The sequence below is a fragment of the Schistocerca piceifrons genome, chromosome 6 (genome assembly GCF_021461385.2).
Source record: "Schistocerca piceifrons isolate TAMUIC-IGC-003096 chromosome 6, iqSchPice1.1, whole genome shotgun sequence".
Classification (NCBI taxonomy): domain Eukaryota; kingdom Metazoa; phylum Arthropoda; class Insecta; order Orthoptera; family Acrididae; genus Schistocerca; species Schistocerca piceifrons.
Genome location: NC_060143.1, coordinates 55,654,851 through 55,667,976, shown reverse-complemented (window position 1 = coordinate 55,667,976; position 13,126 = coordinate 55,654,851). Strand labels below are relative to the sequence as shown.

Below are 13,126 nucleotides of genomic sequence, written 5' to 3'. Positions count from 1 at the left end.
CAATGACGAGGGTATTGGAAAGTTGGTACAACGCTACGACAAATGTCTCAGACGGAGCAGCGGCTATGTAGAGATGTTGCTGGAAGGTTTGACTATTACAAACAAAATACTTTTGATTTTCACTGTGGTTTCCATTTCCGGTTTGTAAATTGTTAAGTATTACCGAGGTGCTTTCATAACTCTGGCTGCCCTATATACAAAAATAGTATCTAATTTATTTTACTACTATCTTTGAGGTCTTGCTTTAACCAGTCCCGATATTTATCGTTACAGAAACTGTAACTTACCTACAACAAATATGTAACGCAGTTAACGTCGCTATAACAAATGCGCCTGTGTTCGTCTCTGAAAATGGACTTGATAAGCAACTGGAGCTATCAGTAATCGGAATCTAACCCGCATAACACTGCGTGCATGTTGTAGGAGTGTCAGTTTCACTGTCATTTAAGCCCTCAACGGATCGATACATGAAAAACTTGAAACTAACATTTGGACGAGCTATCTGACTGCGTTTTTGAACAAGAATTTACAAGTGATACAGAATCTGACATGTGGTGTGTCAGTGCCTCTGTTTTGCTCCTAAGTTTTGCACTCACCTCTATAGATGACTGCCTTTTTCCATGTGGTTTACAGCAATTCGCAGCAGCAGCAGCAGCGGCTGAAGTTATTGTTACTAAGAATGAATTTAATAAGAAGTTTGCTTGGGTCCTGTTAACTACTAACTGACTTGTAAGAAGGGACTTCGTACATTAAGTCTTCTTAAAAACTTCAGAAATCATTATGACCAAGTATTAACAATGGCGAAATGCCTCACAATAATTGTATAAGTATCAATAACGGCTGACAGCTAGATTAAAAAATTATTTCAATTACAAAGTTACATTAACATTTAATAACCACAGCACATCTATGAATGGGTTGTGGGGAATAATTATTATTATTAGGAAGATAAGGAGGCTTCTTTAACTGAAAGCCAAAACATGGGATTATTGCAAACTTGGACTAACAATGACGAGGGTAACCCTGCAATTGCTTTTGCGCTATGTTTACGAATTTTATTTTGAATTCCATCTTCAAACGTAGTTAAGCAATCTAAGTCTCTCCTGACTATATAAATGAAATCAGGCCTTCAGTGTGGTAAGATATGTCGCCACGGACGTGAGGGCAGCGTGACACGTCTTCTGTCTCCGAGTTTCAGAACGACGCTTCACCCTCAGATTGTTACTAGTCTCACAACAATGCTTAGAATCCCGCTCCCATGTTTCGCCCTCAGATTGTTACCAGTCTCACAGCAATGCTTAGAATCGCACTCCCATGTTTATCCCTAAGATTGTTACTATCGATATCTGAGTGCTTATTTATTTTCACTCTTACACAATGCAAAGAATGGCGTTAAGTTTGCTGTATTGTTTTCAATGTAATGGAGAGTTCTGACACACTACTTCCAACAGTACTGGAAACTGTCTATTAAGTCACTGCATTCATACTAAATCTTGGGGGGGGGGGGGGCGTCTTCTGGCTCTAAGCCAACAGCTTTCGTTGGCAGTCGGCAAGCAATATCGGTTCTTTGTTCAAAGTAAGTGATCCAATGCATCGCAGGACAGTTGGTTGGAGTGTTTCTTGATCCGGGTCGGGAGCTATTTTTGGAGGTTGCATGCTGTTCTGATGAAGTCATCTTGTCTGGTGGAGAGCCATGTTATTGATCAACCTTCTGTACGTGCAAGATGTCTGGTGAGATATATCCAATTTATATTCATTCCTGTATCATTATTTTCCGTTTGAGATTATCTGGTTTTTTACTGGTATTGATCTGCCGGCTAGTATTCTATTGCGTGATTTCGCGCAGTGGGGTAGGTCCATGGAGGTACAAACATACCTTTCTTGTATTCTGAGGCATGAAATGTTTCTCAATATGCGAAGTTATAAAATAATGCGAAAGACATAATATTTCGCATAAGTTAATTAGCGTGGCAAGAAAGCACATTCCAATGACGATGCGAAAATTATTTTTCATGGAATAACCCTGAAGTGCAACTAAATTGATAACGCTGAAAATGAAAGTTATTAGTAGTTAAATGCACCACCGCCAGTAGTGTATGTTAGTAACCGCGTAAGCTTCATGGAGATGCTCATCGAACAGCAGTAGAGTGTTTTGTTTTTCATTTTTTTACGGGAGCATCAGTCAATGTGCCCATCACCAATTCCTCTTCTGTGCCAACCTGCTCATGTCACAGTAGCACAGTTATTCGCTGGATCTATTTCGATCTCTGTTTTTCCTACAGCTTTTAATCTCTACAGCTCCCTCTAGTATCATGGAAGCTATTGTGTGATGTCTCAACAGATGTCCTATCATCCTGTCCGTTCTTATTGTCAGTGTTTCCCTTATATTCCTTTCGTTGCCGATCCTGCGGAGAACCTCCTCATATCTTACCTTATAAGTTACCTAATTTTCAATATTCTTCTGTAGCACCACATCTCAACTGCCTCGATTCTCTTCTGCCCCATTTTTCCCACAGTCCATGTTTCATCACGATACAATGTTGTGCTTCAGATGTAAATTTTCGGAAAATTCTTCCTCAAACTAAGGCATAAGTCTGATACTAGTAGATTTTCCTTGGCCAGGAATATGCATTTTGCTAGTGCTTTGTCTACGTTGTGATCACTAGTTTGGTGTTAAGTTCCTCGTCCTTCTCATTTCTGCTACTTCTCTTTACTGTCGTCTTTCTTCGAGTTACTGTCAGTCCATTTATCTGTAGTCATTAAACTGTTGATTCCAGCCAACAGATTCTGTAATTCTTCTTCACTTCCACTGAGTGTGGCAATGACACTAGGTAATACTTCTAATTGATACCCTTTCATCATGAACTTTAATCCCACTCTTGAACCTTTCTTTCTTCTTCGATGTAGAGAACAGTGCTGGGAAAAGGACTAAATACCTGAATTACGGCCTTTGTAATTCTATCACTTCGTTGTTGGCCTTCAAGTCTTGTTGTTTCTTCTACTTAACAACCACGAAAATACATGCGGGCAATATTAGAGAGTTTAAGTTTACATGAAAGTTTACCAATAATCACTATTCCCGCGCATCATTGGCGACTGGAACTAAATTACCCGCAGCTGCACACCTTAAGTAGGCTTGTGAAGTATAGATGTTGAGATATATGTGGAACGTCAGTACACGAGGTACACTGCCGAGTTCGCTGACTGCACAGCCCCGCCCCTCCCCTTGACTAAATTGATACAAATGATTTCAATCCCCCTGGAATGTCAGCCCTGAGTGACGGATGTCCGGCGCTGTGCCTGCTGTTGCAGACGGTGTCGGTGGCTGTGTCGGTGCTGACTCTGACGTTCATCAGTGTGGACCGCTGGTACGCCATCTGCTTCCCGCTGCGCTTCAACTCTACTACGGGCCGCGCCAAGACGGCCATCGCCATTATCTGGCTGCTGGCTCTGGCGTTCGGTGAGTACCGTTCCATGGAAACACAGATAGATATCCATCGTACGTGTCTGCTAGTTATCTGCCTTCCCTCCTCCTGCATTGTTCCATTTGTTCAGTACTAGACAAGACGAGTTAATTTTTTTCGAATGTGGTTACCAATTCCTGGTTCTGTTCGTCCTTAATCGCTACTGACGTGTTTCTGAAGATATTATAAAATTAATTTTTGTTTATTTAAGACAAACAGAATAAGAAAAACCATCTTCCGAAAGTCACTTCAAATCAGGCATCTGCAATCGCAGTTACATTCTATTTAAGCTTATTCGTAATGGATACTGATAACATCTCATTGTGTATTCTTCTTGTTGTTTTTCTTCTTCATCTTCCTTTATACCCTCTTTGGAGTACAAGGAATCAGTTTTTTCTTTGCATATTGTTCCTTCCTTTGTGGGCAGTATTTCTTCATTCTCTCTGATCGTCTTCTCTCCTCTTCCGAGATTATGGGATTGTACATTATTTGAAATGTGGCCTGGAACGTTATGTGAGCTGTTCTACCGAGTAATGACTTTTCCGTAATTTTCATTCGCTTAGTTCTTTTTCGGTTTCCACAAACTAGTTAAGTTTCTTTATGTGGTTATGGAACAGATCCTATTAGAGTTCATTATCCTATTAGAGTTCATTCTGAGACGACGTCCATAAAAATATAGTCACCTTTTTCGCATAGTATCTGAGAGTTTTTCAGTTTCATTACTGATGTGTGCTATTTTATTATCCTGAAATTTTGTTTTTGTGATTTTTCTTAAATTTTTGTATTACATTTAGTCCTAATTGTTTTATCTGACCTATGAGATTAGTGGTTATGATCTATGCTGAATACAATGCTTCTGTCGTGATCAACGTTATGTAATGCTTAATTTTGGACCCCCACGAAAAGAATTTATCGTTTTGTTTCTCTTTCATCAATAGGAAGGCTAATTCAAGTTTATTTCTCCTGGATTGTATTGCTTTGCATTCTGTTACAGTCTATCTAATCCATCCGCCCATATATATAAATTCTTTCAGTATTTCTGATTTCTGTTGGACTTCAGGTATTTATTCTGGTTTACATTGTTTGTCACGATTTTGATTTTTTAGAGGAAATATGGAGACCTATTTTACCTCCTTTTTTTCTCTAGTTCAAGGAATTGTTTCTTTGCTTCTTAACTGTTTCTGCAAATAGGACCATATCATCTACAAAAGTAGTGCAGTTTATTCTGAGATTCTTCTTTTTTGCAACCCAGTGTTATTTATCTCTTTATATTTCTGTTCCATTCTCTGATTCCCTTCTCAAATCTAACAATAATGGGGAAATCTCATACCTTGTCTAACTGCTGTTTTCATTTTCGATGTGTTTGACACTACATCCAGGGATTTAAATTTTGAAATCTTATTTGTAATAGTGGATTTTATTACGTTAGTTGTTTTCTTATCCAAATCCAGTTCTTCGCTTGCTGATATTTCTGGTTCTCGAGCAATAGAATCATAAGCTTTCTTGAAATAAATGAACGGAATTACATATGTCTTTGTCCTTGATTTCTGGTATTTTGTGTATTCGTTAAACATAAATGTACATAATTACTATTAGTCACTTTTAAACATTCTAGATTGTTAACAAAGTAATATGTTATAAAATATATGTCGGTGGTATACCACTCTTGCTTAATGGTTAGACAGAAGAAACTGAGAACCTTGCAAAAGTAATGAACAAAATATGTCTGAATATCAATTTCACTGTTGAACACCGGACCGTCAAAGGTTTAAATTTCCTGGATTTCTCCATAAGTAACTTCAACAACAAGAGATAATTTTCAAGTTTACAGGGAGAAACCAACATACGCACATGGCACAATCAGTAAAACCTTATGTCACCCCGATAAGCACATAATGGCTTCATACAGAGTAATGATCAACAGAATGCAAAACATCCCATTAGAAACAGCTACCCAGGCTGATGGAATAAACACCATTAAAACAACTGCTTACAACAGGAACACGATCAAGAATTAGTATTTGGGCTAAATAGCAAAATCAATTTCCGCAGTACCAACCACAGAGGCAACCCAACATAAAATAACACCATGGCACACCTAACAAAAAATATGTGAACATGTCATATTTAGGAAAACTGTCATATTAAGCAGCAAACCTTTAGGAGGAAGGGGTTTCACAATCAGGTTTTACTTAAATAACAAAAAAAATTACATAACCATCCTTAGTATTAAAAATAACAGCAACAGAAATGCACGAACTTACTTGAAAGACATGTTAGAAGATACACACTGGACAAACAGGAATAAATTTCAATGTATGTTTCCGAAAACACGTGGATGCTGTTCGCTTAAAGACCTTAACCAAACCAAACGTTGGCCTACACACCGCTGAAGATGAACATCAAGTGACAGACGAAGACACAACTTAGAAAGGAAATAAAATGAGCATATTCCAAGAAACCGAAATTCATTGTCACAAATGTGTATCTCCATAAGACACCCAAAATAACCAAACAGAATTATCCACAAAATTTTTCTAAAGAAATTTCCATAATTTACTTATACATCCATGCGCTAAGTACAGCCGTGAAAAATCATAACCCAGCATCAGCTCGTCCATCGATTGCACATAATAATTCTACTTCAAGTGAGTCAGTTGTTTGCACTTATTGTTAGGAAATGTCACTTTAGGAGCGAGTAAAATATGTAATATTCTTTTATATAAGATGTATTATATTTTTATAATAATCAACATAGTTTAGTCAAGCAGGTACTGCTACACTTATTACATGACCATACAAGCATTCAGCACTTCATGCTGCGCATTGATAGTTTTTTAGTCTTGCAGAAGTTTAATTTAGGAATGGTGCTTTCAGAACGTGTAAGTAAAATATAACTTCGACCATAGGTATACTTGTTCCTTGTCAATAAACATGGAGGTAAAAAAGGAGGGAGATGGCGCTACAGATTTACGCTTTACGTTGTTTTGAAGCCTTAGCGGTCTGGGCCTGTCGCCGTCTTAAACAGATCCAAACATTAGCAGACTCCTGTTTGCCACTGATTCTTGTTCATTGTTCCTGTCGTGTATGCACAACAGCTGCTTTAGAAACTAAAAAATACAGTACTTACATGAATAACATAGTGTCAGGAATGCAATTTCGAACGGTTTTCTGTTCTCGAATGTGAACTCGCTATAAAATACCATATATCTGGCCTCGTTAATATGGTTAACACGTATTTTGTTGTTCGAATAATAAAGAAGTGAAGGATTTGATATGAAAAGGATGCTTTCGTAATACATTCAGTTCCAGTTTTACTGTATTCGTAATGACAGAAAATGCTCGTTTTCTTACTAGTACCGTTACTTGTTCGTTACGGTTTCAGCTGTCTACTCGTATGCTTAAGATCCCCAATGTTCACGTTAGCAAAAAACATACCTACATCTTCTCTGTTACCCCATCAACGTGTGCAAGTAGGAAAGAACCAAGGTATGCTATAGTATCTTGTGCATGTCATGAAAGTGATCGATTTTTGAAATGTCAAAGAAACAGAACTGCATAGAGGTATACTCCCAAGCAGAATCGAGTTCTTGTTTCATTATATTGTCGCTGTATTAGTGTCACTGTAGATAACACATCTTCTCACTTTAAAATGTTACCTATGATGCGTCATTGAGGGTAGCCAATAATAGCAATTTACTGCGTAAGTCGATGATATAACTTATTAAAACGTATTTCAACATTGTGCAATTCAATAAATGCTATAAATGTGATTAAGGGAACGGTTTCAAACTCTTAGATCCCGTAAAAAGGATCTTTTGCTTTATCATGTATGTATCACATTTTTAGTAATGGTGACCTAAACTGTGTAATATGTAGACCCACCTTCCCAACAGTAGCCTATCTGCTTCTTTTCCTGAAATATCTCTCGCCAGTTGTTCAGCAATAACTAAACAAATCACAATTGGAATGTTCGTCTACTTTGATCATCTGCTTAATTTTAGTTCTCAACTTCATTTTGAGGTTTTCAAAGCTTATAAACCTATACCATGGTTTGCGATGCACCAACAGTCAGTCACATTCATGTTCCATGTGTCATTTGCATGATAAATCGTAATGATGTGGAATGAGTAATTCTGTATTAACCTCATTTGTTTAATATCACTCCATGGTGATCATTTATTAGTTTTTTGGTTTTTAATTAAAGATAGACGTTAATAATTCCTACTCGTCACCATTTACACATTACAATAATGGGAGCAGTTGTCAAAGAGAAACGTTTTCTCATTAGTTTCAAATGTTACTATGGTCCCTGTCAGACATTTTATGTCATCGGGCAAGTCATCAAAGCATTTCGTTGAGGCATTGTGAACTCCTGTTTGTGCTGCAGACAACCTTAATTTGGCGTAATGAATGTAATTTTTTCTTCCGCTTTTGTAATTATGTACATCATTGTTCCTGTTGAAGTGAAGCGGATTGTTTACTACAAAATTCATGAGGGAATAACTATACTCTGAAGCAGAGAGAATGCTTGTCACTCACCGAGCAGGGGGCAGGCATGACTAAAAGAGTGTTCACGTACGTTTCCGGCCAAAGTCTTCTTCAGAAGAATGCGAAGCACATACACACATAAATACAATCACACACACAAAACAGACACACTGTCTGCTGTACGCTGTCTCCGGCAGTTCTAGCAAGAAACTTTTTTAAAGAGGGAGGATATATGAACAATGAATAATTATCGGAATTTACGGCATGAGATATTGCACGAACAATCAACCCGGTCACTTAGACGAGTGTTGTGCGGTGCGAGACCGTTGACACAGTGTAGCTCGGATGTCGCAGTATCCGCGATTTGGAAGGAAAAGAAAAACACAGGAAATAAGAGAAAGACCGGACACCGAGTGAAGTAACATCTTAGAGGATAGTAACGAAAGAAAACATCACCGGTTTGTGGGATAGGACAAAAGTAGTTAGGCAAACTCAAACAATGTGATATCCAGGTTGGAATATGATCAATACCCGGCGATTCCGGCTACAGCAGCATTATATACAGCAATAATGTATGCGTGGCTTTTGTGTGCATGATTATTTGAATGTGTTATTGTGTGTTCTGGCACACAGCGTATGTGATGAACATTCTTTTCGTCGTGCCTGTCTGTTGCTTGACTGTGTCTTCATTGCGGTGCATAGCAGTCTGTTCTTTCCACAATATTGTTGATATTCCAACCTGTACTTCCCAATCGTATTTCTGTAGGCTTAATATGGGTTTATACAATTATTTTTGTTGTAATTACTACGCAAACGCGAGCGAAGTAGCGGGCGCGAATCTAGTGAATAATATGACATGTGTTACGTGGTGTGAAGAAAGGGAAGGGGACACACTAAAATGATGAATGAATACTTGAGGACATGAGGAAGATTAGGATCTGGCTTGTAGTTTTCGATGAGAAAGAACGAAAAGAGAAAAGGAGACGGAGAGAGAGACCAAATATTTCCACATTATGTATTCCTCCTTGCTTGCTATCTATGAAATTAACTGACTGTCATGTGTCAAGGACCACCGTTGCCGTGGACACGTGCAAATTAACTACTATAAACCCATGACAGGCGGCGGCTAATTAACGTCAAACGAGGCGCGTTGCGGGAATAGATATCCACATCGCTTTTGTCGAAAGAAGACTTTCCCCTCCATCCCTCCCACCACCCCCGCCCCTACCTGGGCTAACAACGTGTAGTTGTCTGCTTTGCGAGCAGGGTGCAGTAGCTGGTAACACGACCTGCCCTTCTTGTGCAAGCTGCTCCGAGAGCAGTAAGGGGTGGTGTGTCAGCAGTATAAGATATGACACGTTTATCGGAAGAGCCACGGAAGCGAGACGATGTATGCGTGAAGAGATGCTGTATCGAAAAAGATAGCAGCCACGAAATATCCTGCAACATCGATAATTGTCTATACATATTCTTAAAAATTCTGTATATATAAATACTCAAATTAAAAGTTTCTGTACAGCTTGTAATAGACCTGGTTTGTGAATAACTACGGGAGCTGCTTAATTTCAACGAATCATGTTTTTTGCATTTATTTCTATTCATCACTGTTAACTCTTTCAATTAGTTCCTCCTTTAGAACCTCTAAAAGTTTGATAGAAAAAAAACGGAAATGAGCGTTTGGCGTCATTGGCAGGGAGGCCCCTTACGGGGTAGGTCTGACCGCGTTAATACTTTCGACGCCACATTGGGAGACCTGCGCGCCGGATGGGGATGAAATGATGATGAAGACAACAGCCAGTTCCTGAGCGGAGAAACTCCCCGACCTGGCCGGAATTCTACCCTGGCCACTGAGGACGGCAGTCCGTCACGCTGACCATTTTATAAAATATTTTTATTTTATTTCTTTAAGTTTTTTTGTGTGATATGGATTAGGTAGTGGGGTGGCGGAGGCAAGGTGGGCAGGGGTCGCAACCCGAGGCCTGGCCACTGTGCTCCTCCCTCTCATCCTGGGGATGTGGTACAAAGGATGCAATTGGTGTATTATTGTGAATGTTTTTTGTTACTTTATTTTTCATTTTTTTAAGAGTAAGTAACTTAAAACTAGTAAGTGCTGGGGATGTGGTACAAAGGATGCAATTGGTGTGTTATTGTGAATGTTTCTTTTTTGTTACTTTATTTTTAATTTTTTTAAATTTTTTTTAACACTAAGTAACTGAAAACTAGTAAGTACACTCGTTGCGCCGAGTTGGGGACACACATAACTACAAACATGCTTATAGTTGTAGTGAAGGGCATAAAGAAAGAGAGCAAAGTGCGGGGCTAAGGAAGCCATGCCGCAAAACCTAGAGGTGGAATCCATACCACCATTAACCGGTGCTACATCTTGCACCAGATGGGAAACAAAATCTGTTAAGACCTTTTCACACCGGGGACAAAAAGAGGAAATGGGGCAAATACTGCTACAGAGTACGAGGGGTCACGACGAAGCTCTCCATCTGCTGTATCATCTAGGTATGACTTCTCGTAATGACCAAGGTAGAGCCCACGTTGTACCGTTTAGTGTTCTATCATCGTCTTGTAATTTTAGCATCTATTACCCGTGATGTTCCAGCTACGTGGAGAGTCGTGGAACGCAATCCACAAATAATTGCAAAAATATTGTCGATACTTTGGGTTACGGAGGATCTTGCAATGTCGTTCCTGCAAACAGTTCCAAAAGTCTAAAGTGTCCTTAGTGCCGTCTTGAAACAAATAATTAACTGCATGTCCACAAAGCCACGTCATGGCATTAGTTTTTGTGCGTGGGTAATACGTCTCATCCGGGAATATGATAGTCTTGGGGTCGATATGATTCGGCGTCACTAAAAGGAAGTATGCTGACATTTGGTTCACTAAGTGCCACACTGCCGTAGACTCGCCACAGCTAAGACGGTGTCCATCGTCGTCTTGAACGCCACAGCTCGTGCACGTGCGTGAGTCTACCATATGGATCGCATGTAGCCTTTATCTGGTCACCTGCTTACCGTTAACAGTGATATACCACATCGCCGTGACGTCAGTGTCCAGTGTTACGTGGTGAATTGTCCTCCACACCACTCGCCGGTTGACGTTCGGGTGCTTCCTCTCCACGACATTATCGGGTCGTCCACGTTGCCGGACCCGATTAACCGTCTTTGCCGTCGCCAGTTGAGTCGGTGGTAAGTCAAGTCGAACGTAACTGAGTTCGAGGTAAAAGACACCGATGTAGAAGAGCGAGGAGGGGACGTGGTGTATCGGCACAGGCGGCAACAGGGAGGGCGGTGCTACTGCTTCTATTACGGTGCCATAGTTTGACTAATGTGCTCACAAAGAGGGCGACCGCTCTGTCATGAACGTCATAAAGACCAAGCCCTCCCCGATCCGGGGTAAGGGTGAGAGTCTCATATTTGATATTGAAAAGCATTCCTGGTCTCACGAAGGACCCAAAAGCCGCAAGTATACGGCGAGCTAACTTCTCCGGTATAGGTAATATCTGGGCGATGCGGGAATGCGTGACGCTAAATGTGTGTTGACATACTGGGTCCGTTGAACGAAGCCCAGGGCTCGTAGGCGGTTGTTGGCAATCCTAGTCCGAATATTTCGTAAAAGCCGTCGAAAGTTGTGAGCAGTGGTTCGTCGTATATCGTCTATAAAATCAATGCCGAAACATTTCAAAGCATCTCTGACCTGTAAGGGGGTGACGCTGTCCTCAGACAATCCGACCCCGATGTTCATCGCCACAGATTTTGCTACTTTGATACGCCTACCAGCGGCCATGCTATACGTCGCTATCCAATTCAGTGCGCTAGCGATGTCGATGCCGTTGGGGATGACAGTCACCAGGTCGTCAGCGTACCCTTTACATCGGAAAGTGTGGCCTCGTAATGTCATACCCGTTAGTCGTTGGCGCAGGCCGAATAGGAATGGTTCCATGGCCACAGCGTAAAGTAAAGTGGACAGAGGGCAGCCTTGGCGTATCGATCGAGAAATGGTGAGGGGCGGCGTAGGTCGGCCGTTGACGATGACCTTGGATGTCGTCCCACGAAGTAGTCGCATGACGAATGGCTGTGGGTACCGCATATGTTGGAGGACCGCTTCCAAATAGTCGTGGTCCACTCGGTCAAAAGCTTGACTGAAATCGATTGCACCCTTCAGACGACATGTCCTCCTCGCCAGTGAGATCAAGTCACGATATTCACTGAGTGCTGTTTGAATATTATTGTCGCCTCCTAATGACGTTTGATCGAGTGAGATAATGTTCCGTAAGGTCTGGTGTATCTGCGCCGCCAACAGTCGAGAAAAGATCTTAAAGACGTAATTCAAGAGCGTCAATGGGCGGTAGTCCTGCAGTCGTGAGCCACCGGATGGCTTATGAAAAGGAATAATCATCCCTTCCACAAGGGCCGCAGGGAGCGGCACTTCCGGGGATGGTAGTTCGCGACAGATGTCCGCCTATCGGGTGGCTAGTAAATATTGAAAAGTCCAGTAAAATTCCAAGGGGAGGCCATCAGGACCCGGAGACTTGTTGACAGCTCCTTTTCTAATGGCTTCGATCACTTCTTCTTCCTTAATTTCTTCCATCAAGGCCGCTTCCATTGTCGACATGACGGTGCCGTAAATCGTCTGAGAGACGTCCTCCAGTGCTGTCGGATCAGGGGTCTGAGCGGAATAGAGCTGGGAATAATGATCGTAGAACGCTGTGTTTATGTCCTGTTGCGTGGTGAGGCGACGACCGTCCTCCGTGATGGTGAAGCGTATCAGCGCTCGTTGGCATCTTTGACGTTCACGAAGTACGTGGAACATCGATGGGCGTTCGCTCGGTATCCGACGCTGCGTCATCGAGCGGATGACCAGCCCCTCTAGGTGGCGTCGCATATTAGCAATGATCTGAGCCTTAGCGCGATGGACCACCGTTTGTCGTTCCGGACACGGCGCCATAGCTAGCATCGCACTCGCGCAGTATCCTGAAGTAAAAATCAAGTGCATGCGTACGCCAAGCATCGGGTTCGCAGCGTAGGTTATCAACGTTCGCCTCAGAGCCGGTTTGGCGCAGTCCAACCAACAGCTGATCGTTGTGGGATATGCACGGAGGCGATTTTCACACGAATACCACGTTTCCTCAACGGCTTGGCGGCAATCCGGGTACGACAGGT

The 13,126-nt window shown here is 41.4% G+C and overlaps 1 protein-coding gene across 1 annotated transcript in view; it reads left to right on the top strand.

The window, feature by feature from the left end:
* Positions 1–13,126, top strand: part of LOC124803138 (orexin receptor type 2-like) — a 123,682-nt gene that overhangs the window by 11,125 nt on the left and 99,431 nt on the right. The window contains exon 2 of the mRNA XM_047264318.1: positions 3,313–3,460. Coding sequence (XP_047120274.1) covers positions 3,313–3,460 — 148 coding nt within the window. The remainder of the gene's footprint in view (positions 1–3,312; positions 3,461–13,126) is intronic.